Source organism: Chenopodium album, chromosome 27, assembly GCF_948465745.1.
Source record: "Chenopodium album chromosome 27, dcCheAlbu1.1, whole genome shotgun sequence".
Lineage (NCBI taxonomy): Eukaryota > Viridiplantae > Streptophyta > Magnoliopsida > Caryophyllales > Amaranthaceae > Chenopodium > Chenopodium album.
In genome coordinates, this window is record NC_137860.1 from 22,272,461 (window position 1) to 22,297,245 (window position 24,785).

Here is a 24,785-nt window from a genome sequence, read left to right on the forward strand (position 1 = left end):
TACCTCCTTGAGGTATTCACAATCTGTGCATGAGACTCCAGCAAGCAGCCCTCGGGTTCAAGTTGGACCTCATGTAATTCAGTCGGCTCAGTACATGGCTCAGCCATTGTACCAGGCGGCTGCTCAACCTTATATTCAACCTGCCTTCTTCGGAGGGCAGGCGGCATGCGGCTATCAGCCCATGGACTGGCAGCTTAGGCTGCAACACCTTGGAGATCAACCCTCTGCCTTCTCCAAGGAAATAACCAACGCCGAACAACCGGCCAAGGTTAAAAATGTGTTGGTTGGGACCTATGATGGGACCACCAACCCTGAAGACCACCTGCTAGCATACACCCACCTCATGTATTTACAAGGGCTGGATGATGCCGCATGGTGTCGCTGCTTTCCGGCCACCCTGAAGGGCATAGCCCAGCAGTGGTTTGGCAATCTGCCGGCTGGTTGCATCAATAGCTTCAAGACGCTTGCGTTCTTGTTTGCTTCTAACTTCTCTATGAACATCCCTGCCAAAAAGACAAGCCTTGATCTTGGCAATGTGCAGCAGGGAGATAGAGAATGCTTGCGTTCCTACGTCAGGCGGTTCAATCTGGTGAGAATCCAGATCCATGGGCTGTCTGATGAGGTCGCCTTCACAGACTTCTTCAAGGGTCTGAAGGACGGTTCTACTTTCAAGTACGAACTCGTCCGCAAACAAATCTTCACCTTGCAGGGGGCGTTGCGAGAGGCGGAAGCCTATATACAGGCGACCGAGCTCTGCTCCTCCAGCAGGCAGTCGGACTCTAAGAGGTCCGACCGACAGAAGGAGAGTCGGCCTGCTCAGCCGGCTCCTAAGCCAGAAGAGAGCAAAAAGAAAAAGCAAGTCTGGGCCGTTGATAACTCTGATCAGCCGGCCCAGAAAACGAAGAAAGAGTGGAAACCGTACGTACCAAGGTACGAGTTCCACAAGGACTGCTGCTCCATCCTGATGGAAATAAAGGATCGGCTGACTCTTGAGAAGGCGACTCCAATGAGAGGTTCCGTTGAGAATCGGAATAAAAATAAACACTGCCATTTCCCTGAGGATGTCGGCCATGACACCAACGACTGTTTCAGCCTCAAACGAGAGCTTGACCGTCTGGTCGACAAAGGACAGCTGAAGTCCTATGTGAAGTCCAAAGTGACTTCAAAAGCGAATCCGGGGCAGTCCAAAAAGAAGACTCCCCAGCCTACTGTTAGTACCGAAACCGATGAAGATCCGGTATATACAATAGCAGGCGGATTCCCCGGGGGTGGCCTGACCATTCGGGGCACCAAGGACCATCTGAAAAAGATGATCCATTTCGTTGAGGAGGGAGAGGCAGCAAGCACATCCGCCTTCCCCGAAGTCATCATCACCGAAAAGGACAGAGGCAAAGTCCGTCGGCCGCATGATGACCCTGTGGTCATTGAATGCAAAGTGGCCAACCAACTGGTTGGTCGAATCTTGATAGACACAGGCAGCTCCTCTGACCTCAGCAGCCTCAAATGCTTATCCAATCTCAAGTACAAGCCGGATAGCATGATGGAGGTCTCCCACACCCTTGCAGGGTTTGGGGGAGGACTTGTGCACCCAGTCGGACGGATAGACTTGCCCATCCGCCTGGGACAGAAGGGAAACGGTCGTCATATGATCATCCGTTTCCACGTGGTTGAAGAGCTCACTACCTACAACCTCATCTTTGGCCGACCCACTTTGAACGAGTGTAAGGCCGTCATCATTCCTACCCTCATGCTTGTCAAGTATGAAAGGGATGATGGCACAGTCGGTTCCCTTAACGGGGACCAAAAGACGGCTCGGGAATGTTACCTCTCGGACGTCAAGCCCGCGGTCGCAGCAACCGTCCGGGGCAAACAAACAATCGACCTTGATGATATCAAGGAAGATTAGGCGGCCCCACCAGCCGAGAAAAAGAGAAAGATTGATCAACTGGTGGTGGTCAAAAAAGAAAAGCAATAGCAATCACTGACCGGGGAACGGTCAGACGACCTCCGTCCCCAGCCGACTGGTGACCACATTGATATCCCTCTGGACGACACTCGGCTAGAGCGGACTGTTAAGGTGGGGACGGTTGCATTTGCTAAGCTAGGTGACAGCCTGCACCAGCTTCTGAAAGAATTCAAAGACATCTTTGCCTTTGAAGTGGAAGAGATGCCTGGCATCAGCCCGGATCTCGCTGTCCACAAACTCGCCGTGGATCCCAAAAAGAAGCCCATACGGCAAAAGAAAAGAAACCACGGCGAGGAAAGAAGTCAGGCGGCAACAGCCAAAGTTAAAAAGCTGCTGGACGCCAAGTTCATTCGGCCATGTAATTTCCCCGAGTGGGTGGCTAACGTTGTGTTAGTAAAGAAGCCGAATGGAACTTGGCGGATGTGTGTTGACTACACCGACTTGAACAGAGCATGTCCGAAGGATAGTTATCCCCTGCCAAAGATCGACAGTCTGGTCGACTCAACAGCCGGACATGCCCTGATGAGTTTTATGGACGCCTATTCAGGCTTTCATCAGATCCCCCTGTGGAAAAAAGATCAAGAAAAGACGGCATTTGTCACTGATCAGGGGTTGTTCTGTTATACTGTGATGCCGTTTGGTTTGAAGAATGCGCCTGCTACTTTCCAACGAATGATTAATACGGTCTTCATTAATCAAATTGGGAGGAATGTAGAAGCATACATTGATGACATGATAGTCAAATCCAAACAACAAGCGGATCACCTTGCTGATCTCCGAGGAACATTCGCCACACTCAGGCGGCACAAGGTCATGCTAAATCCAAAAAAGTGTGTCTTTGGTGTTGAGTCTGGGAAGTTTCTCGGATTCCTGATTGACCAAAGGGGAGTAGAGGCCAACCCTGAGAAAATACAGGCGGTCATTGACATGCAGTCGCCCCGCACTGTGAAAGAAGTACAAAAGCTAACAGGTTGTCTGGCGGCCCTGGGGAGATTCCTCAGTCGGTCAGGCAACAAGTGTCTCTACTTCTTCCAGGCAATCAGGAAGAAGACCAATTTTGAATGGGGAGATGATGCAGAGGCGGCCTTTCAAAATTTAAAAACTCATCTGCACTCTTTGCCAAGGCTTGTTAGCCCTCTGCCCAAAGAGAAGCTCTTCATGTACTTGGCCGTCTCCGATCATGCCCTCAGCGCCGTCCTCTTAGCTGAAAGAGACGGCACCCAGCTCCCGGTCTATTTCATCAGCCATGTTCTCAGGAACGCTGAGCTTCGGTACCCCATGATTGAAAAATTAGGTCTTGCTCTTTACATGGCCATCAAGAAGTAGAAACCCTATTTCTTGGCACATGCGGTAGTGGTCTACACTGACCAACCGATCAAGCGGCCTCTGACAACCTTGGAGTCTTCTGGACGAATGCTCAAATGGGCGATTGAAATGCAAGGATTGGAAATCACTTACGAACCAAGGAAAGCAATAAAGGGGCAAGCATTCGCCGACTTTATTGTGGAAATGACAAGGCCGGTTGCTCCGGAAGATACTAGTCAGGTTTGGAAAGTGTATGTGGACAGGAGCTCCACTGTGAACGGCTGTGGTGCAGGAATTATCTGTCAGTCTCCTGAAGGAGACAAATATGAATATGCACTACGGTTCAAGTTCCAGGTCTCTAACAATGAGGCCGAGTATGAAGCCCTACTTGCTGGCATTCGGTACTGTAAGGCAGCAGGGGCAAAGAAAATTGACGTCTGCTCGGATTCACAACTGGTCGTACTCCAAGTCAATGGGACGTACGAGGCCACTCATCCGGCCATGATTAAATACTTGCAGGCGGTCAAGGATGAAGTAGGGACACTTGAAGAATTCAATCTAAGTCAAGTGCCCAGGTCTTCAAACAATCAGGCGGATGCTCTGTCCAAGCTGGCATCATCCGCCTCCTGTGAAACGCCTCGGTCAGTCTTCTGGGAGGTCATGGAAAAAAGAAGTATATATGAGGAAGACCCCATTGGAATTCTTGACCGAAGCTCAACCTGGATGGACAGCATCCGGGCTTATCTTGCAGACGGCACGCTCCCTGGCTCACCACAGGAGGCAGCTGTTCTGAAAAAACGAGCGGCTAACTTCGAGTTGCGACAAGGAGAACTCTTCAGGGCTAGTTTTTTGAAACCCCTGTTGAAGTGTGTTACCCCTGAGAAGGGTAAGGAAGTCCTCGAAGAGTTGCATTCAGGATTCTGCGCCTCCCATATAGGCGGCAGATCCCTCGCTGACAAGGCCAGGCGGGTCTACTTTTGGCCAACTCTGGAGTCGGATGCAATGGAAATGGTGAAAAAATGTGACAAATGCCAAAAATTTTGCAAGCTCATCCATCGTCCGGCTACAGACCTGACGGCCATCCACAGCCCAATACCCTTTGCCAAATGGGGCATGGACATTCTGGGACCATATACAGCTGCACCAGGCCTAGTCTTCTGGAGCTTAGGGTTGGATGGTTTCGAGGGAGATTTGGTGGGGGCACCCTACATCAACACAAGATAAAACAAGTCAGAAAACATTCGGACAAATTCAGCATTAGACAGAAATGCTAAGTATAAAGTTCTCACCCTGGGGGTACCGACTGGTTTCTGCTCATCCACCTTGGTATGGGTGGTTGCCTCTGCCCTGTTGAGGACATTTGATCTGTATCGAGCAGCAGATACAGCCGGCTTCCTGGAGGCCGAGAGCTTCTCCATTGCTTTATCTGCAAAAATGAACAAGTGTTAGCATCATCAAACAAGTATTGAAAAGCAAAATGAAATTGCATATTAAACAGACGGCCGACTACCTCTCGGCATCTCAGTGCTTAGCCCAAAGGCGGCTAAGAACGTCCCCTCCTCAAACCATTTGTACAAGGGGAGATAGCATTGAGGGGTGACCTCCTTGTCCCCCTCATCATTCGTCTTCACGGACATGGTAAACAAACCCTTGTCCATGATCTCCTCCCTTGCCCGCCTAGGAAGAGGCGGCAATGCACTCCTACCTGCTAGGAGAGGTGGATTCTTATTCCACCTGTTGAACTGTTGGTTCAGGCGGCTGTCGGCAGACTTGACTATGTAAAATTTACTTCTCCAGTCTTTCCACTTGTTCTCTTTGCCAACAACCATCATGTACCCCTTGCAAGTGGTCAAGGTGTACCAGCCTTCACCGCCCCTAGCCGGCGCCCTGCTAAGATAGTGCATATGGGCGAACGCTTCAAAGCTCGCCTCAACCTGCAGCATCTCGCAGGTGGCAACGTACCCCAGAATGTTGATCCAGGAATTGGGTACAAGTTGCCAGATACCCAGTTGGTATCCATCCAAGATCCTCTCCACGGCCGGATGGAGAGGGAAACGGAGGCCAGCTTGGAAGGCCGCCTCATAGCAGCCGAATGCTCGGTCCTCATAGCTGGCCAGGTAATGGTGTCGTTCTTATTAGGGACACACAAAGTATAGCCATGGCCCAGGACGACCTTGCGCCTAAAACTGGCAAGGCCGTTTTCCATGGAGCTCCGCCTGCTAGGCGGAACGTGATGATAGTAGGGGGCTTTCTTCAAGAGCCTGGAAGCGCTCGGCTCGGCCCAGGATTCCCCCTTGTCCACTGCCAGGGACTCCCTGGCAGAATCTATTTTGGTTCTTGCCTCCTCTGAAGTAATGGAGGCATTCTCTGAAGAAGATGACGAGGCCGACTCGTCATCAGAGCTCTCATTAGAGCTACGGGACCGCCGACTGGTGCCAGCAGGGTCCTCCCCTAGACTCTCTTCCGGCGCCTGTCCAGAAGGCCCGAGTGCATATGTTTCATCCGCCTCCCCCGGGATTCCATCACTGGGAGTTCCACTTGTTGTGGGCGAATGGTAGTAGGTGGGGGTTGGAGGAAGATAGGAAGGGCTGTCAGGATGCTCCGACACCTCACTTCGAGGCGCCCTTATTGAGCCGTCTGAATATACAGTCGACCCATCCGAATGGTAGAAAGTTCCATCGGAGTTATATTTTCTTGTTGTTCTTTTGGTTCTGGCCATAGTGTCCTGCACAGACACGGAAACGGTCGGATTCGGAGAAGTTCGCAAAGCAGGGTCTTTGGCCAAGCATTCGGCACTGCTAGTTCTAGATTCAGCTGTCCCCGGTGACCGGCTGATCCCTATCCTATGCCGTGCCGCATGCGATTGGGAAACCATTTTTTCGAAAACAAAGAAAAAATGAAAAGTAAAAGAAAAAACAGGCGTTACCTTTAGAAGAAGGGTGAAAGACGCTTGGTTGGCTGAAGAACGGTCGGACAGTTGGCCGATTGTCGGATGCTTGAGAAGTTAAAACACTTAGGGAATTTTGAGATTCTTAAAGTCAAAAAGTCCAAGATTCTCCAAAGATTCGCAAAGGTGTAAATCTAAGGGGGGGGGTGAAACTTTCTATTTATAGAAGGGTTAAAACCCTAATTTTTTCCCTCCACAGTAATTTTTTGAATCCGACCACTCGGATACTGACACTTGTCACAGGCGACACGTGGCAAGCACGTGCCACCTGTGAAGGGCAAATGATTTGGGTAAAAATACCCTGGCCAGTTGGCCCAATCAGAGTCCGCCACGTGTCACTGGAAGGGGCGCCACTTTGGACCTCCCATAGCACGACACGTGGCAGGCAGATAAAAAGGACCTGGGATTGGCGGCTTTCAGGCCCAAATCCCAAGGCCTGCAAAAAGCTGCGTGACATTCCCTAGGGCACGAAACCCTAGGGAGTGCACACTTTTCTAGGAGCCTATAAATAGGAGACAACCTCCTCATTTAAGGGCTATGTTTTTACGTTCACGTTTTCACACCTCACGAGGAATATTCAGTGATTACCAATCATTGTCAGAACTGTCACTCTCAAGAGAACAGTACACCCGAGCTCGGAATCTGAGCAGATAACCCTTTCCTTCCGCACATTACTCTTCGGACCTTTACTAACTTAGGCTTCGGAGGCGGACCACCGACCATTTGGTGCTCCGTTGTTTTGCAGGTACAGGCGTCCAAGTGAGCATCCAGTCTTAGTGTTGTAACTCTCTCGATGGACACAAAAAACCCCGAAACGACATGTATTACACATCACTCACATTCATCTATCCGTCGTCCATCAAAGTTTACGAGTGCATCAAGACATCAACTTTATAATATAGATCTACAATAGAAAATTGTTGGTAACAATAAATTTATCGTAAAAAAAAAAAAGAAAATTTAAACTCTAATATAATCCGAATTTTTTTTTTTTTTTGAAGATATCCGAACTTATTTTTAGATAAACAAAGCATAACCTTTTTTTTTTTTGAATAGATAAACAAAGCATAACCTAAATACGAAGTACGAGTACGTCCAATATTAATTTTTGTTAATTTAAGAATACTACCTCTAGAAAAAATAAAAATAAAAAATTTGCAAAAAATGTGAGACACAAATAATTCCTAGTAGTAACTTTAGTAAGTTGGTACCAACTCAATTTATAAAATTCATAAAGAAATAATAATCCAACAAGTATACGTTTTGGTACTCAACAAAGGGCATATCTTCACCTTCATTTCATCACTCAACTCACTATAAAAACTCACTCAATAAACCCTCCGCCACTTTTCCATCATCTCTCTCATCTCTTCACACACTCTCTTCCTTTGTCTCTTCCACCTACCATCCCATCCCATCCATCAATGGCGGCTACTCCTGCAACAACCTTTTCTCTCTCCTCTTCTACATCATCATCATCCGCCTTGAAGCAAACCCCTAAACCCTCGGCTTTCAACCTAGGGTTTATCGGCTCTTCTTCTTCTACCAAATCGTGTAGGTCGCTCAAATCATCAGCTCGTGCTATTTCTAGTGGTACTGGATCTTCTGCGCTTTCTGCGAAAATGGTTTCCGCGCCTTCTATTAGCTCGCCGCCTGCCACCACCTTTGACTTTGACAGCTCTGTTTTTAAGAAGGAGAAGGTCACTCTTTCCGGTCATGACGAGGTTTCTCATCTTTTTTCTATTTTTTTTTTTTTTTTTTTTTTTTTGTGAAATGGTGAAATGATTGACTTTTTTTTGGGTGTTGTGTGAATTTGCAGTACATTGTGAGGGGAGGAAGGAATTTGTTTCCGTTGTTGCCGGAAGCATTTAAGGGTGTTAAGAAGATTGGTGTTATTGGATGGGGTTCTCAGGTATTGTATTTTGACTGAGAAATTTGATTTAATGAATTGTACGGATTGATGTTCATTTTTAGGGTTTTTGATTGTTGTGTATTTGATGGTTATTTTTGTAATAGGAAAATTGATTGATTAAATCAGTGATTATTTAGCTGGGAAATTCATAAAGTAAAATTGATATGTGGTTCATAATTTCATATTTGTGTATATCAATGGCATGTTTGTGAATTAGTGTGAAGTTTTTGTTCAATTTTTATGTGCAACTTACTTTAAAAAGTACATCAGTTGGTTGTATATCATATTGTTCAGTACATCTACTCTTAAATGTTCTATTTGCTCTGGATGAATATTAATGAATTTCCCAATATGCCCTCTGTTTTAGCTAATGGGGTTGATGAATTAATGGTTGTTTGTTTTGTTTTGTTTTGGTTTGGTTTGGTTTGGTTTTTCTTATAAAGAACTGCTTTTAAGCTGACTAATGAATTAGATTGACTCTTTATGCATCAATTCACTGCTCTAGATTGACAAACAAGGGTATATCACTATATCACCTTTTAGCCATTAGTTTATGAAATGGTAATCATGGAGAGTCAGTTTTGGTCATATTTAGTTTTAACTGTAGCAGTAATTCTTAATAAGAAATTCTATAAAAGCCACTTTAAATCAAAAACTGTTATATATGAGATTTTTGATCAAGTTCTTTCTTATTTGTTTGTGACGGGTGGAGAGGAAAACTAATAGAATAAGATAGAATTGATAAGTAAATAAGATGTCATTAGAATTACTGATGAACTGTCTTCCTCTGCTGTTTAGTGTTTATACAAGTCAAGAATATTGTTAACAGTGTGTAGAAATTTATGTTGAAGTGGTTTTGTTGAAAGTAGTGAGCTTTAGTAGCTTAAACTTTCCTTTTTGGGTCCATATTAATCATGTTCGGTTTTTTTGTAGGGCCCTGCTCAAGCTCAGAACTTGAGGGATTCTCTAACAGAGGCAAAGTCTGATATTGTTGTCAAGGTTAATTGGATGCTAAATTTCTATCATCCTTTCATCAAGCTTCTGTCACTTTGTGACGAAAATGTGTGATTTCAAGTTATATTTTGTCACTCATGGCCTTTTTGCCTCGTATGATGCAGATTGGACTCCGCAAAGGGTCTAGCTCTTTTGCTGAGGCACGTGCTGCTGGGTTCAGTGAAGAGAATGACACTTTAGGTGAGATGTGGGAGACCATTTCCGAAAGTGATCTTGTGATGCTGCTAATTTCCGACTCTGCTCAGGTTTATATCTCTTTGCAATCTTGTTCCTCTAGCATGGAAGCTTTATTTTCCACATATCTCAATTGCATATTTAAATTAGTTCTGTTAGTTATGAAATTGTAGTGGAAATCGTGTCCCTGTTTTCAGCTGAATGTTATATGATGATTAAATTAACTTTACCCTTTCCTTTGTCTATATTTCAGGCTGACAATTACGAAAAGATTTTCTCCCACATGAAACCAAACAGCATTCTTGGGTTGTCTCATGGATTTCTTTTGGGGCATCTGCAATCTTTGGGAAAGGACTTTCCTAAAAATTTCAGTGTGATTGCTGTATGCCCAAAGGGAATGGGGCCTTCTGTAAGGAGGTTGTATGTGCAAGGTAAAGAGGTCAATGGTGCTGGAATCAACTCTAGCTTTGCCGTTCACCAGGTTTGGCTTTTTTCATTGATTCTTGCGAATGCATTGTTGGCGGTGCTTTTTCTTATGCTTGAATTTGCACTCAATATTATTAGAATTTACCATTTTTTTGCTTGTAGGATGTTGATGGTAGGGCTACCGATGTAGCACTTGGCTGGTCAGTTGCTCTTGGATCCCCTTTCACATTTGCCACTACTCTTGAGCAGGAGTACAAGAGTGACATCTTTGGGGAGCGAGGTAGATATAACCTTCTTTATCTCTTGTGTTACCACCTTATGTATTTTTGAGACAACGAATCAATTTGCTTCTTTCCTTTGTAGGTATCTTGCTTGGTGCTGTTCATGGAATTGTTGAGTGCTTGTTCAGAAGGTATACAGAAAATGGAATGAGTGAAGATCTAGCATACAAGAACACTGTTGAGTGTATTACTGGGGTCATATCAAAGACCATCTCGACTAAGGTTGAATTTTTTAAATAATTAAGTTATAGTTTTTGCCAGAAGTTGTTTGTGGATGGCTGCTGATATGCATTGATTCTGTCAGGGAATGCTGGCCTTGTACAATTCTTTGTCAGAAGAAGGCAAAAAGGATTTCCAAACAGCTTACAGTGCCTCGTACTACCCGTCCATGGACATTCTGTATGAGTGCTATGAAGATGTTGCTAGTGGTAGTGAGATCCGAAGTGTTGTTTTGGCTGGACGACGATTCTATGTATGTCATTCTTATCATTAAAAAAAAAAATTGTCATCACCTCTGTTTCGAGTATCCCTTAAGATTGAGATATTTTACTTTAAAATTCAAACAAAACCAATCCATGTTTGGTATAAGGAATCAGTGTTGAATCATGTTATAGTAAAAATGTTTGTTTTTCAAGGTATTGAGGTTTTGCTCGAACTGTTATATTTTAGCCCATTTGAAGTTTATCTTAACTCTCTGTGTTTTTCATTCCAGGAAAAGGAAGGCCTCCCAGCTTTTCCAATGGGTAATATTGATCAAACCAGAATGTGGAAGGTTGGTCAGAAAGTCAGAGAAACCAGACCTGCAGGTGACTTGGGCCCATTATATCCTTTTACTGCTGGTGTCTATGTTGCTCTTATGATGGCCCAGGTAAGACTGTTTGCTACTTTGCTCAAGGTTCATAAATTTATATGACTGCTTCCAATGTCTAAAAAGAGCTCAAGATAGTGAGATACTAATAAATATTATTTCTGCTTACTAAAATCACATGATGTTCTTTGTAATCCCTTAAACATGCATGAGAAGAGACTTTGGGCTGTAAGCTTGCCTTGCCTCCTCAAGGGTAGATGTTTTACTACATATGCAACCTGTCTTGTTTCCCTTGTTTAATTGTAGCTTTTGCTTCTTTTTTTTATGTATATATCGTCACACTTGATTAAATTAATTAAATATCACTTCTTGCATGCAACACTTAATGTTTCCTTCATTTGGATGTCCTGAATTTTAAATTTGTGATAGATCTAATTCCCTAGCTGTTGTTGATGCCTTGCTAATTTTCTTAGATGGCAATCATGGCATATGTGCATTGATTTTTAAGATTTGCTTTCATATTATTGGGAAAAATTACATGATGTTGTTTCTTGTGCAAGTAAATGAATGTCTAGGTAGTTATGGGCTCTTTTTTGGGGCTGGGGGGTGTAGGTGGTGAAGAGCTAGCGCTACTTTTCAAGTTCAATCGAACTTGGGTAGCAGCAAAGTGTTTTTTATGCACTAATATAGTAATATGTGAAGTAAAGTGATATGAACTGATTGAACCTACTTATATAAATAGCTTAGTGAGGATTTGTGTAGGAAATCAGTCATCAGCTGACCTAGTATAGGCGTACTCTTCACACTTTAGTCCTAGATATTTTATTTCAATTATCTGCCATAAGCTTAATCTCATATGGAGCGTTTTATAATACTTTGTGCTGTTTTATAGTATATATGTTGGGAGACGTGTTCTCTAACACCTTGATATAATGTTACCAGATTGAGATCTTGAGGAAGAAGGGTCACTCTTACTCTGAGATCATCAATGAGAGTGTGATTGAAGCAGTAGATTCCTTGAACCCCTTCATGCATGCCCGGGGTGTCTCATTTATGGTTGACAACTGCTCAACCACAGCAAGACTTGGATCAAGAAAATGGGCCCCTCGTTTTGATTACATTTTAAACCAACAAGCCTTTGTAGCTGTTGACAAAGGTGCTCCAATCAACCAAGATTTGATCAGCAACTTCTTGTCGGATCCTGTTCATGAAGCTATTGGAATTTGCGCAGAGCTCAGACCATCTGTTGATATCTCTGTGACTGCTGATGCTGATTTTGTGCGCCCTGAGTTGCGCCAGGCATAAGTATTATTAGGTATTGAGTTGTAAGGTCTGCGCTTATTGTACTTTAATCTTTTCTGTCCCGTGAAACAAGACCTTCTATATTCTCCAAGTTTTGGCTAGAGTTTTATGTTCAATTTGGGACTTTAGAGAGTGCCTGTCTAACTTGTGTTGTCATGTTGTAGTATGTGGCTGCAATAATGTTGTAGTATGTGGCTGCAATGCCTCCGGGGCTATCTTATCATTTATGCCTGGTTCGTGTGATGCTGTAGGAAATAAAGATCTTTCCGTACATCGTTCTACAATTGCATGCTTGTCATAAACTTCATTGTCAATGCTTGCTTTATTAAAGCAAAAGCTAAAAGTTACTTGTTGAGAGTATTATTGTTTCTACATGCCTTCCTGCCCCTACTTTTAATTATGGTCACAACCGCTATAAGCTTGCCATCACTTGCATGGCTACACTGGTCTCTGCATGTTCCTCGAACTCAACTCAAGTACTCAACAGTCCATCGAACCCCCCTCCCCCAGTCCCCAGTCGACATCATCTTTGTTGCTGATGTACTGTACAAAATTCCTCTTGTGAAACAAGGTTTTTTTCTCCCACCAATGTCGTTTATAAATGTAAACATGAAGTTATACAGGCAATTCTAGTCAAAATGTGAAGCAAAAACAAAGTCTGTAAACTCTGAAAAAAGGAGATGCTTAGCAATTAGTACTAAAGATATTCAGCAATGGTTTCAGGAGTAGAATTTTCTCGTTTAGCAAATTAGCAATGACATGGAGCAACCCTCTCAAGTCGCAACAATCTTAGAATAAGCTTTTTGTTACTTGTGCTAATAAGAATCTATTTCATTACTAATCTTATCTTGCCCCTAAGGAATCAGGAAGACAATAGGCTAGAATGCAACGGCTGAAGTGCACCTAAATGGAAAGATAAAAATTGGAGTTTATGAGACCAAATTGTAACTTATTGTGATTGAAACTTATTTAGGGAACCCTGTAATAAAAATGGAAGGAGATACTTCCGGTTAATAATAAAGACTTATCTTAATTCCGTGTTTGAATTATAAATATAAAAAGGAAGAAAACTTTAACTTTTTTATGTTGTCTATTCCTTTTTATTTTTTTATATGTCAATCAATTATATTAGATACTAGTTAAAGTTCCGTGCAATGCACGGATTTTAATAAATTATATAGTGAATTACAATATTTATTTAACAATTTAATATTAAAAAAAAAAAAGAATTACTGTAAAATATATACATATAAAAATATTTTGTTTGAGTGTGTATGACAAAAATATAATCACCCAAATGGAAAGTAAATATTATAGGCTATAAATATATTTCATGAAGGATTGACAAATTAAAAAAAAAAAAGGAAAGCTATAGAGTGGAGGGAAAATTTTTAACCAGTGAATGACATGTGTTCTAGATTCACTTTTAATAGTATGTAATTGATTACTCCATAATCTTTAATATGAGTATGTTAGACCATATTTTCACATAAGGTTTAAGTTTCTTAACACTTACTTTTATTGATTTAATATCATACACCCTCTGTCTTTTTTTGTTTGCCCCAATTTCTTTTTTAAACTGTCCCTTAAAGATTGCTCCATGCTATTTATGTACTCCCTATTTTGCTCTCACAAAAATACTTTAGGTCCCACAACTTTTCTCTCTCATCAATTCCACTCAAATACTCGTAAAACACTAAAACTTAATAAAGTGGAAGATATATACAGGTTAACAATTGGGGACGGAGAGAGTACTTGTTAAGGAGTATATATATATTTTTTGAGGGAAACTTGTTGAGGAGTATTTAACTTACTGATTTTTAATGATTATACTAGTATTTAACAATTCTTTTCGTTTTCCACCTCTCAAAAAAATAGCACAAAAATAAACCATTTTCAAAAATTTTAAGAGTAAGAATGCCCGCTAAAATGTGATCATCACTAAATTCAAATCAACTCCTCTTATAAATACCCAACTTAAAACGCTTCCATCTCAAAACTCACAACCAACTCTCAGCAGCAGTTAGAGAGAAAAAAAATTCTAGAGAGAGAAAGTTCTAGAGAGAGAAAGAATGGCGAGTATGGCGATGGTGAGTCCAGTTGCAGAGCAGCTCCATAACCACCATCATCATACGCACATTACAGAGCAGCAAATGATCAATTTCAAGCTCAAGGAAAAGAAGCAGCTCTCTCTCGAAAACTACCTTTCCTTCCTCCAATCTGCCGATTCTGCCAACTTCACCGCCGATCAACTCAATATGGTAATTTCTATCACTTTTTCTTCAATTTTCGTTTGATTTCTAGGTTTTCATGATGCGATTTTGTTGAATTTTTTGCTAATTTGTTTGATTTATTACTTAAAATCTATTTTCTCTCTGTTTTTAAGTGTTTTTTGAGGTTTACAGCAATTTGAATCGAATATGTTTAGTTTTATTGCTGGTTAAACTGGAATCGGTGTGAATTAAACCTGATTTACGAAGGAATTTCTCAGAAATTTTGTTTAAGTTGAAATTTCTGATGAGAGATTTCGATTTTATTTCATATTTTTGTGAATCAATTCGCTCTGTGAATCTAATGTGTTTAGTTTGATTGTTGGTAAAATTGGAAATCGGTGTGAATTAACCCTGATTTACGAAAGAATTTCTCAGAAATTATTTAAGTCGTAGTTTTCGATGAGAAAATTTGATTTGATTTCCTGTTTTTGTGAATCAGTTTGCTCTGTTGATGTTGAACTAGAATTTGTTATGAATCAAAACCTGTTTTTCGTTAGAATTTCTCAAAATTTTCATGTTAGTAGTTGTAAATTTGATTATAATTCATTTGTATCTGAAATTCTAAATAAATTATGGCGTTACTAGTTGATTTGAATGTCACTGTGAATTTTGATTTCAAATTCGATTTCACTTAATTTCGAGGAGAAATTTCAGTGTCATTTCACATTTTGTGAAATCATTTATCTCCCTGAGAAGCTACGAATGAAAATTTCAAATAAAATTCATGTGAAATAGTTGAGATTTTGATTGATTTTCTCCATAAAATGCAGATAATTTCAATCCATGGTTTCAAGAAGGCCAGTCAACGGAAGGTTCTGTACTCTTCATCTTCTCTCTCTTAATTTTCTCTTCATCTCTTACACTCTCATTTGACTGACAAAATGATCGCAGAAAGCTGAAGAAGCACTGAAACAACTCGAGCCAATCGACGCAGCGCGATCAACTCTGACCGAAGACATTTCATCATCAATCAAAGCAAACATGGACTTCAACGAAGCAATCAAGGATCTCAAAGCTCTCAATTGGCAAGAGTGCTCAATCACTTCCTTCAAATCAATCAAACCAGAGAATGACAAACTTGTCCTCGTCTCTCCTTCAACTGCAACAACCACCAAATCAGCATCTCTGAAGGCGAGGAAGAAGCCTAAGCTAGCATCGTCGATGATTAGCTCAGGCAGTGCTCTGAATGATAGTGGTGGTTCTGGTACTAGTCAAAGCTTGGTTCCTGTTTTTCCTTCTGCAACAGGTACCAAAATGAGGAAGACTGTAAAGAGGCAGAAGTTAGCATCATTGACTGAGAGCTCCTGCATTGGTCCTAGCATTGACAGTGGCAGTACTTCTGGTGGTTGTTCGCCGTCTTCGCTTTCAGCAGGAGGAGGGAAGAGAGGTGGTGGGAAGAAAATGCTCCATGCAATAGTCTGCCTAGGGGCTAATTAGCAGTACTGAAAGATAGTTCAGACTCAGCCTCACCAGGATTAATTTGGCTGTTTAAAAACTCCTAATCACGTTTTCGTGGCGGTTTCAGTGCTGTTAATTACAATTTGTTTGTTAATGGTGGATTTGAAATTTAAAGGGGGAGGGGGATTAATATTAGTAGAGTATGTGCATTTGATTTTGTTTAGTTCCACCCTTCCACTGGAAATTCTTTATCAGACACTGTAATTTTTGGAATTTTCTATGTTAATTGAAGAGATTGAAAGGTGTAATAAGGTCTACTAGTTGAAATCATGCCTAATTTTGTCAATTAATTTCATATGAAACATTGAAACACGAAACTTGTATTTTATGCAATGTGTATGATTCATACGGTCATGCATATAGGATAGCACTGATTTGTAAGACAGTTCCCATGCAACTTATTCATTCTATTGAAATTGCCCCATAGGATATTGTTAATGTACCCCCTCCATTATACGATCATGCATTGGCATATATAGATTAAAAAGAGAATGGCGAAGCACGTGATAACAAAGTAGTAATCTCTTGTGTCATTTATGGTGTGGGGCAAATTCAATGAGACGTCAAACAATGAAATTGAAATATGAACTAATTAAAATAGAATGGAATGGATATACTTGAGTACAATAGTTACGGAAAATAAGCAAGTGAGACAAACTTCTTGAAAATCAAACTTCTAATTTTGCTAAGATAAAAATGAAAATTAACTAATTCTCATCCATAAGATTAATAGGGATCTTGCTGTCTAATTTCAAAAAATAGGTCACACACTACACATTTTTTTTTAGAGGTATAGGAGAAGATTCTTACAAAAAAATTGACCTCTTACAGTAAGGGCCTGTTCTCATTGACTGAACTCAACTGAAGTGAAGTGAACTGAAATGAATATTTTATAAGAGAAGAAAATTAGGAGCTGAGTTGAACTGAACTGAACTGAATTTCAACATAAGAGAACAGACCCTAAGTCAGTAACATTAATTACTCCCTCCGTTTCATAATGTTAGTCACATAAGGAATAAATCACATAAAATAAGAAAAGAAATATATTTGGAATCTAACATTAAAGTACAATATAATTCATAATTAGTTTACCTTGTTTAACTTTTTAAATTTTTTATTAGGAAATCACAAGTCATAATTGCATAATTTAAGGTAAAGATTTCCTTAATTAGAGTCATGTTATCAATCCACAACTTATTAATTCCAAAAAAAATCAAGTTATAAATAAAATATATTCAATATGGGTATATCTTTTTAAAACGTCCAAAATAGTATATGAGACTAACATTATGAAACGGAGGGAGTAACATATTAACACCAATAATGACACTTCTTGACTTCTTGTTGTAAAAAAAAAAAAAAAAAAAAAAAAAAAAAAAAAAAAAAAAAAAAAAAAAAAAAAACTCTAAGTTGCGACCATAAAAGAAAATGTTATAACTCAACCATAGCACACCATAAAAGAAATTGTTAAATCATCCCAAACATATTTAAGTTGCATTGCAAAAAATCATTTTAAACAATTAGCCTTATCATTGAAAATCATCAATCTTAGATTAACTTTTTGGTTAAGGAAATGATTGACAAAAATTACACCTTACTGCAACTACTAGCAAGCATTTGCATGGGTAACGATACCAATTCAACATACGAGCTCACACTGAGGCCCTGTTTGATTCACCTTAATTTTGCTGAACTGAAATTATTTTTACTGAACTGAACTTACTGAATTGAACTTAATTTTACTGAACTGAAATTATTTTTACTGAAATTAAATTATTTTTACTGAACTGAAATTATTTTTACTGATTTTCTATTATAAATCTTCTTTAAGAAAACTGAATTTTACTGAACTGAACTTATTTTTACTGAACTAAAATTATTTTTACTGAACTGAAATTAATTTTACTGAATTGAACTTATTTTTACTGAACTGAAATTATTTTTACTTAATATTATTTTTTTAAGGTGAAAAGAACAAGACCTAAAACTGGAACGAGATTGTAAAACGAGAATCAGAAATCTAGCAGATAAGTTCACAAAGTCTTGGCAATGCGAAATTTTGATAAATGACTCTTAGAGCAATATCTAACCTAGAAAATTTTTTCAAGACCAGGTTAATTCCACGAAATACGCCAATATAGGCATAACAATGGCTATAGTGAGTATGTCCCCATGGGATTTTTTGCAGCCACAAAAACCCTCCACCCCCCTCTCAAACAACCCATCAAAACATGCCCGAGTATGTAAATGAAAGGAAAAAAGCATTACAGGTTTCGATAACAACTCAAGACTAAATTAGTTTCATGATGAGATTCATCTACAACCAGCAATTGGAGGCCTTCAGATTATCACACTAATCATCAAAACATGATTCAATTTCCATTTCCATGAAATAAACAGTAGTAATTGTAATTTGGTTTTAAGTTACAATGGGGAAATGCATTTGTGTGATAAGCGCCCGCTGTCAAGCTCCTGTTGCATATAAGCGCGTCCATTCCTTTGCTGCAACATGATAGTGTACAGCACACGTATTAGACTATTAGACAGCCAATGAATCTTGCACAGCTATAATATTATCAATATTAAAGTACTAGTACTAAAAAGTACCAGTACAATGATAGTATTCCCAAAATCCCAGTATCTCAATTAATTGTCACATTGTTACAAATTACGGAGTACAAAGTTAAGGATATGACACGATTTTTACAAATATAATCAGCTATCATCTTGATTGTCACACTGTCATTTCTATACTCTTTCCATCACTTAAAGAGATTCAATTACTATGATAGAAAATGTGGTAGCTTTTTACAAAGGTCCGAAGAAATTTGTATATTGATTCTGGATGGAGAAAGTATGTTGTAATTTGCTAATCAGTGTTCGATTAATCTTTTACCATACTTATATCACATTTCAATAAAAAAATTGAAAATAAAAAAATGCAAGGGCAATATACTTGCTTAGGATATCTATATTCTTAGTAATATTTAGAGGAGCAGTAGTTGCAAACCTGTTTCCACAGCTTCAACTTCATTGCTTTTCCAGTGCTTTGCAACGTTCTCTGAAAGGGGATCATCTGGGTTGGGAGCACTTAAAAGAGCCTGGATACTAATTTGAGAGAAATAAAACCGTCATTGATCCCGAAACTTTTTCAGATAGTTAGCTGTTAAGAGTAACAAATAACCTTTTGCAAGAGATAACTAAATGTAGCACACTACAACCCTCTTTCAGAAAAATATTAATCCAATAATGTATCTAAAGGAATCTCAAAGACAATCACCAACGGTTAAAGACCAATACTACCTCCGTTAATTGTTTTGTGCAACTTTTGCCATTTTTGTCCACCAAGTATTATTTGCAACAAAAAATTTCTTTCCTCTTTTAGTAAAAAAAAACTAGTCAAATGTCAATTTTACCCTCATTTTAAAAAATAAAACACAATTACTTACTATAATCAGATTTAATTAACACTAACTTTCACCCCAACCAACCCAATCTAATTCATCAACTCTTCATCTTCAATTCAAGAAACCCAAAACCATCTTCATTCAACTTCATCTTCATCTTCTTCATCATCTTTCCCCATATTTTCTCTCTCCTCTTTCAATCAAATTATCTCTTTATATTTTTATAGATCTTCTTTCTCTCTCTTCAACTTCAATAGTTTCTTAGGATTTCTGGGATTTTGGGGGTGGTTTTTGTTTGGGATTTCGTCAAGCTTTCGCGGTGGGATTTCATCGGATTTCGTGAGAATGGCGGTTTCGTATGGTTGGTAGTGGTGGTGGTTTCGTGGGTTTGGTGGTGGTGGGTTTCTCTCTCTTTCAATCTCATTATCTCACTACATCTTGTTTAGATCTTCTTTCTCTCTCTTCAACTTTCAAAAAATTAAATTTGTGATGGGTTTGTCGAATTGGTAGTGATGATTTTGTGGGTTTTGTTTTTCGTGGGGGTGGGTTTTGTATAGGTGGGTTTCGTGGGAAGTGGTGGTGGTGGGTTTCGTGGGGTTGGTGGTGGTGGGTTTCGTGGGAAGTGGTGGTGGTGGGTTTCGTGGGGTTGATGGTGGTTGGTTTCGTGGGAAGTGGTGGTGGTGGGTTTTGTGGGGTTGATGGTGGTTGGTTTCGTGGGAAGTGGTGGTGGTGGGTTTCGTGGGGGTGGTAATGGTGGTGGTTTCGTGGGGGTGGTAGTGGTAGTGGTGACACCGGCGTTGAAAGAGGCGGTGGTGTTGATGAAGGCAGTATGGGTGGTGTTGGATAGTCTTGGTGGTGGCAGTGGTGTTTGATTATTATCTAAACATTCTCTCTCTACCTTAATTACATACCCTTAAAAAACATTAATCATCATTATCAAGTTTTGCATTGGCGACCGTGTCAAGCCCCAAAGTTGCACAAAACTATTAACAGAGGTAGTACATCTTTTCACCGGTATATTTTTTCTTGTTAAAATATGAAAAATCAATATAATAAGGAAACCTGATTGAAAAGCACAGGGTAGAACTTCAGGAATGTTATCAATGTTTTGAACACAAGTCCCAGATAGTTCCAATTACATTTTAATAAATTCATTAAAATCAACCCCCCCCCCCCCCCCAACACACAGCAGCCACACCCCCAGTCTACTCCAACAAACTAAAAACCCCAAACAAAACATTTCAAATAAGGAAACCGGATAGTTGCTAACAATCTAACATACTATAAAAGCAGACATTCTTGCATTTTCATTTCTTCTCTCAAGCTAAATCTCTTCTCCCATTCTACAAACTGTTGAAGTAACTAAAACTAATATTAGCGGTGTACACTTTTTTCATACTGAATACATAAATTTTCATGAATTGAAGGATCAACAATTTACCTTAATAATACTGTTCGGATCTGCAGGGCTGGGCTCCATTTATCTTTCAGGATGTCTAAGCATATCCTTCCAAGCTGCACAAAGAAAATTTCACATTAGCTTGCCAGGAATCAAATTGTAGCATATCCTGGGTCAAATGTAGGTTCACACCTTATCAATATTTGGATGATAGATCTTAGTCAAGAACCGGACCTGTTCAAAAAAAAAAAAAGATAATTAAAAAAAATGAACAAAAAATCGATTTGTAGAGCAGTAAACTTCATTTCTTGAACTGCAATATTAGCCAGAGAAAATTAGCCAACAGAAATGTCAATTTGTTATAGCTTATACCACATTCAATTCCAACAGTCATTAGACAAAACTTGAAACATAAAAGTTAAAACAAATTAAACACAAGCTTGTTGTCTTTATCAATCCTTGGAAAAGGGCAAGAAGATATGACAGATCAACAATAATGTTTCAGAGTCAGCTAGGATGAGCATATAAGAAACGTTATCCCTGGAAATATCTTTCTGGTGGACCTAGGACCTTGGCAGCAACTAATAATACCAAAGGCCGCAATTGAAACATAAAATCTCTATGCAGATAGAGCAATTGGTCATACATCAGAGAACAAATTTTAATAGTGGAGATCTAAATATCTGCCCAACTAGTTGCAACATATAATCAACTCAAGCCTGTCAAGTGTCAATCCAAACAAGAAGATCATAGGTTCCGGTTCTATCACGAAAGCAAAAACGAACAAGTCATAGCCCTAGTTGAGTTGAAAAGTGGTCTTTCTAAATTCCTCCACATTAATTCATCAAAATAGTTAAAATTTCAGAATTCAATCACAGACAAACCATGCTACAAGAATTGACTCTTCATGTAAATTTTTAAAATTTTCAAAATTGAGTTCCATGGTTTTAAAGTGGTAACTACTATCTTTTGCTCATAATCAATGAAAGTGAGACCAAAATAAAATTATTAATTACTTAGCTGCCTTTTACACATCATCTTTGACTATGTGATAGCATTTTTATCAACTTCATTTTTGGACAAAAGATGCAAATGAAAGATCATAACTCAAAAACATTGGCCAGGTGAGAAGTGCAAACAGATGGCAGAGATCTATTAGAAGAGACATAACTAGATTGATCAATGATTAGAAAGACTGTCATTAAATCATTGAATTATGTCAGCATAAGAGGTCTTAGAAGTATCAGTCCTAAGAAGCATATAATCAAGTTCCATATAATCAACAACCAACCTTCTTCCTTTATTTCTCTTCCTTCTACCCTCCTTGTGGGGGTTGGTACTTGGTAATGGTGTGATATACAATAATAAGCTACCACTATAAATGTACGCCAAAGTCATACTGAACACTGAAAGAATCATGGAATGCATAATACCTTTGGAGGTGCCATTGGGTACTCTTCTGGTAGAAACAACTCCAACTTGAAGACACCCCCTATACATGAGCAAAATTCTAAAATTAATTTTTTAAAAAAATCCAGAAATACAAATGGACAACTGGTGTTGAAAGGATTGCAAAATATGCCAAATAATGTCAGAAGGATGTATGCTGATAATGATAAATTGAACTCTTCACCTATATGCTCATGATTGGCATGATGATATCATTGATATGTCAAAAGCAGATCCACAACAGCAATTATGGGTCTACATATCATGCTGTGTTTACTTTTCCCAGGAAAGCATTATGATAAATATCCAAGAATAAAGCTGGAGGAAATTGGAGGATTAGTGGGTTCCAGCTGGGATACCAAAGACACATAGTACTAAAAAAACTAGTGAAAAGGAAAGGAGTGGGATTGGCTTTAGCAAAGACTTTGAGTCCTGTCCTTTTAACTTTAAATACTAGAGAAGCTACTAAGTGATTTGCAAAATCTTCAGCTGCATTATTGCATCCTAACATCCTATTATTATTCCAAGTCTGTTTTGTGTTGCAGGGTCCAAGCTTTTGGTTCAATGTCAATTAAGATTATTTATGACTCCTCCGAGAAATGGTAAGAGTCATCAACTATATTATCAATGCAATGCCAAAGCTGAACAATAAAAAGTATACTTCATATTTATATTTATTTTTCCAACATAACAAGTTTAAATAAATGGTGGAACTGTGGAAGAGGATTCAAAGGATACAACTTACAAAGAGTACTCTAGGCAATATCATAGTGAGTTCTTGAGTACAAGGGGCGATGTGACAAAAATTTCAAAAATGATATGAAATTTAGTTTAATCTAAACAAGTAGTACAAAGTTTTGAAGTTAAGGAAGAAGAAAAAGTTAGTATGATTTACTCTTAAAGGGCACTCATTGATGAACCTTTCTTAATAATTCTTGCTTAATTTAAGTTACTATAAGTAGATTACTTAGAATGAATTTTCACTCACCAACAAACTTTTATAAAGCTCTCTCTAAAAATATAGGTAAATAACACAAAACTTTGAACCACTAGAGACCTATAATACATATATTTCCATGGAAGTTTGACATGAGCTTCCACAGCTTTTCTATTACATACTTATATAGTGATCCACATATATGCAAGCAAAATTTCAAGCACAACAAGATTCTTTCCAACCCGATGTCCATTCGATCCACAATAATACACAAGCATACCGATCTCATTGAATTCAAAGATCTATGAATAAGTAAATTACAAATTAATCATACAAGCACAAACTTTACAGGATATACAAACAAGAATAAGCAACAAACAGCATGCAATTTTAATAACTTAATAAAAAGAAATGCAGACAAAAAAATATCAAAGAAATTTAAAAGGGTTGAAAATTAAACCTTCATAAGGAGATTGAGATGGACCCAAAACCATAACATTAAAGTACCGCATATTCTCTTCAGAGGGAGAAGCGCTAATTCCAGGAGCTACATTGAAAGTTCCAAAGGATTATAAATTATACACAAACTGCAGAACAATTTCGATTTCAAAAAATAGAATCCCAAGCTTCAAAATCATTACTAAAAACAGTAAAATTGAACTAATTTTCAGACAACAAAAACCCATTAAAATTTGGGGGAAAAAGGAGAAAACTACCTGGTTCACTAAGAAGCCGCTGAGTTTCCTGTTCAATTTACCAAACAAATCAAAGAAAAAGAAGCACCCATTAATAAAAAAAAGTAAGAAAACTGTAAAAATGATGCAACAAATTTTGAAATGAAGATCGAAGATTTAGAGAAGGAGATTCATGGAGGGGTTACCTTAATGATTCTTCGAGGAAGATTGCTGTTCGCCATTAATGGAGATGAAAGAGGGGAAAAGGGGTGGTAGATCAGGAGAGAGAAAGAGGCAGAATTGAAGATTGGAAATTTGGAATCGATATTGGAAAATGGTAATGGGAGGAGGGCTTTATGCAAGAAGCTATAAAGTGGTAGTGGTATAAAGTAGTATTTCCGTGACAAGTCGTGCAACTAGGCCGGGTGGGTGTATTCGCCTAGCTGAGTTGGAAACCGTATAGACGGATTTAGAGGTGTCAATTCGAGTGCTCAGGTCAAGTTAGGTAAGGTTGAGTCGGATCGGATCAAGTCTAATTCTATATTTGGGTTATGTTAAATTATTGTGCTCATACAAGTCAAATTTTGAATCAGATATTTTTCGGGTTAGTATCGATGTGGGTTGGTGTGTTCGCCTAGCCAAGTTAAAAACGACATAGACAGACTAGATCAGGGTTAGACATGTCAAATGAGTTGTTCGGTTATGCATCGAGTTGAATATCTTTAGGTTTGGGTTTGTGTTGGTGGGGTCATTATGGTTACATATTAGAAGGGGGGATTCGAGTCAACAGGTCGAGTTTAGGTTAGATTTAAGATCGAATTTCAGTCATGATACAAGACTGTCAGAAGTAGTTTAAAACTTACGAATTATGAAGTAATGTTATTACAAAAAATGATATGTTGGTCAAATCAAGTTGATTTCATATTGTTCGAGTTTGATTCAGGTCAGGTTCGAGTTTCTCTTAATAGCTTCAAGTCGAATTTGGGTTGAGTTAGAGATTGTCAGCTCTATGCGTCAGATGAATTAGCCTACTTTAACATAAGTGAATATGCT

The 24,785-nt window shown here is 39.1% G+C and overlaps 3 protein-coding genes across 4 annotated transcripts; 2 read left to right on the forward strand and 1 right to left on the reverse strand.

Annotated features, from left to right (window-relative positions):
* The first annotated feature begins 7,510 nt into the window (after positions 1 to 7,510).
* Positions 7,511 to 12,507, forward strand: LOC145619350 (ketol-acid reductoisomerase, chloroplastic-like). Its single transcript, XM_081674025.1, has 10 exons — positions 7,511 to 7,942; positions 8,038 to 8,130; positions 9,064 to 9,129; positions 9,249 to 9,389; positions 9,572 to 9,799; positions 9,907 to 10,024; positions 10,108 to 10,247; positions 10,330 to 10,497; positions 10,738 to 10,893; positions 11,776 to 12,507. Exons 1-10 carry the CDS (start codon positions 7,643 to 7,645, stop codon positions 12,136 to 12,138), a joined length of 1,773 nt encoding a protein of 590 aa, XP_081530151.1. The 5' UTR covers positions 7,511 to 7,642; the 3' UTR covers positions 12,139 to 12,507.
* A 1,646-nt stretch (positions 12,508 to 14,153) lies between these two features.
* Positions 14,154 to 16,102, forward strand: LOC145621580 (uncharacterized). Its single transcript, XM_081676304.1, has 3 exons — positions 14,154 to 14,396; positions 15,179 to 15,220; positions 15,300 to 16,102. The coding sequence occupies exons 1-3, from the start codon at positions 14,208 to 14,210 to the stop codon at positions 15,843 to 15,845; spliced, it is 777 nt and encodes a 258-aa protein (XP_081532430.1). The 5' UTR covers positions 14,154 to 14,207; the 3' UTR covers positions 15,846 to 16,102.
* Positions 16,103 to 18,110: 2,008 nt separating this feature from the next.
* Positions 18,111 to 24,096, reverse strand: LOC145619239 (ubiquitin-conjugating enzyme E2 36-like). Of its 2 annotated transcripts, XM_081673887.1 has the most exons (8): positions 23,939 to 24,096; positions 23,775 to 23,802; positions 23,519 to 23,605; positions 22,106 to 22,164; positions 20,865 to 20,906; positions 20,715 to 20,788; positions 18,877 to 18,974; positions 18,111 to 18,368 (listed from the first exon to the last, which is right to left on the reverse strand). In XM_081673887.1, exons 1-8 carry the CDS (start codon positions 23,972 to 23,974, stop codon positions 18,331 to 18,333), a joined length of 462 nt encoding a protein of 153 aa, XP_081530013.1. In that variant the 5' UTR covers positions 23,975 to 24,096; the 3' UTR covers positions 18,111 to 18,330. The 2 variants fall into 2 exon arrangements, with proteins under 2 accessions (XP_081530013.1, XP_081530014.1); XM_081673888.1 differs by lacking the exon at positions 20,865 to 20,906.
* Between the last annotated feature and the right edge of the window lie 689 nt (positions 24,097 to 24,785).

Bases quoted from the DNA above. Each gene is read 5' to 3' on its own strand.
- LOC145619350 (XM_081674025.1), top strand. From the start codon at position 7,643: ATGGCGGCTACTCCTGCAACAACCTTTTCTCTCTCCTCTTCTACATCA. The intron at 9,800-9,906 runs GTTTGGCTTTTT...TTTTGCTTGTAG, and splicing joins CTAGCTTTGCCGTTCACCAG to GATGTTGATGGTAGGGCTAC. The intron at 10,248-10,329 runs GTTGAATTTTTT...TGATTCTGTCAG, and splicing joins CAAAGACCATCTCGACTAAG to GGAATGCTGGCCTTGTACAA.
- LOC145621580 (XM_081676304.1), top strand. From the start codon at position 14,208: ATGGCGAGTATGGCGATGGTGAGTCCAGTTGCAGAGCAGCTCCATAAC. The intron at 14,397-15,178 runs GTAATTTCTATC...CATAAAATGCAG, and splicing joins CCGCCGATCAACTCAATATG to ATAATTTCAATCCATGGTTT. The intron at 15,221-15,299 runs GTTCTGTACTCT...AAATGATCGCAG, and splicing joins AGAAGGCCAGTCAACGGAAG to AAAGCTGAAGAAGCACTGAA.
- LOC145619239 (XM_081673887.1), bottom strand. From the start codon at position 23,974: ATGGCGAACAGCAATCTTCCTCGAAGAATCATTAAG. The intron at 20,907-22,105 runs GTATTATGCATT...TTTTTTGAACAG, and splicing joins ACCCAATGGCACCTCCAAAG to GTCCGGTTCTTGACTAAGAT. The intron at 18,369-18,876 runs GTTTGCAACTAC...ATCATGTTGCAG, and splicing joins AGTTGAAGCTGTGGAAACAG to CAAAGGAATGGACGCGCTTA.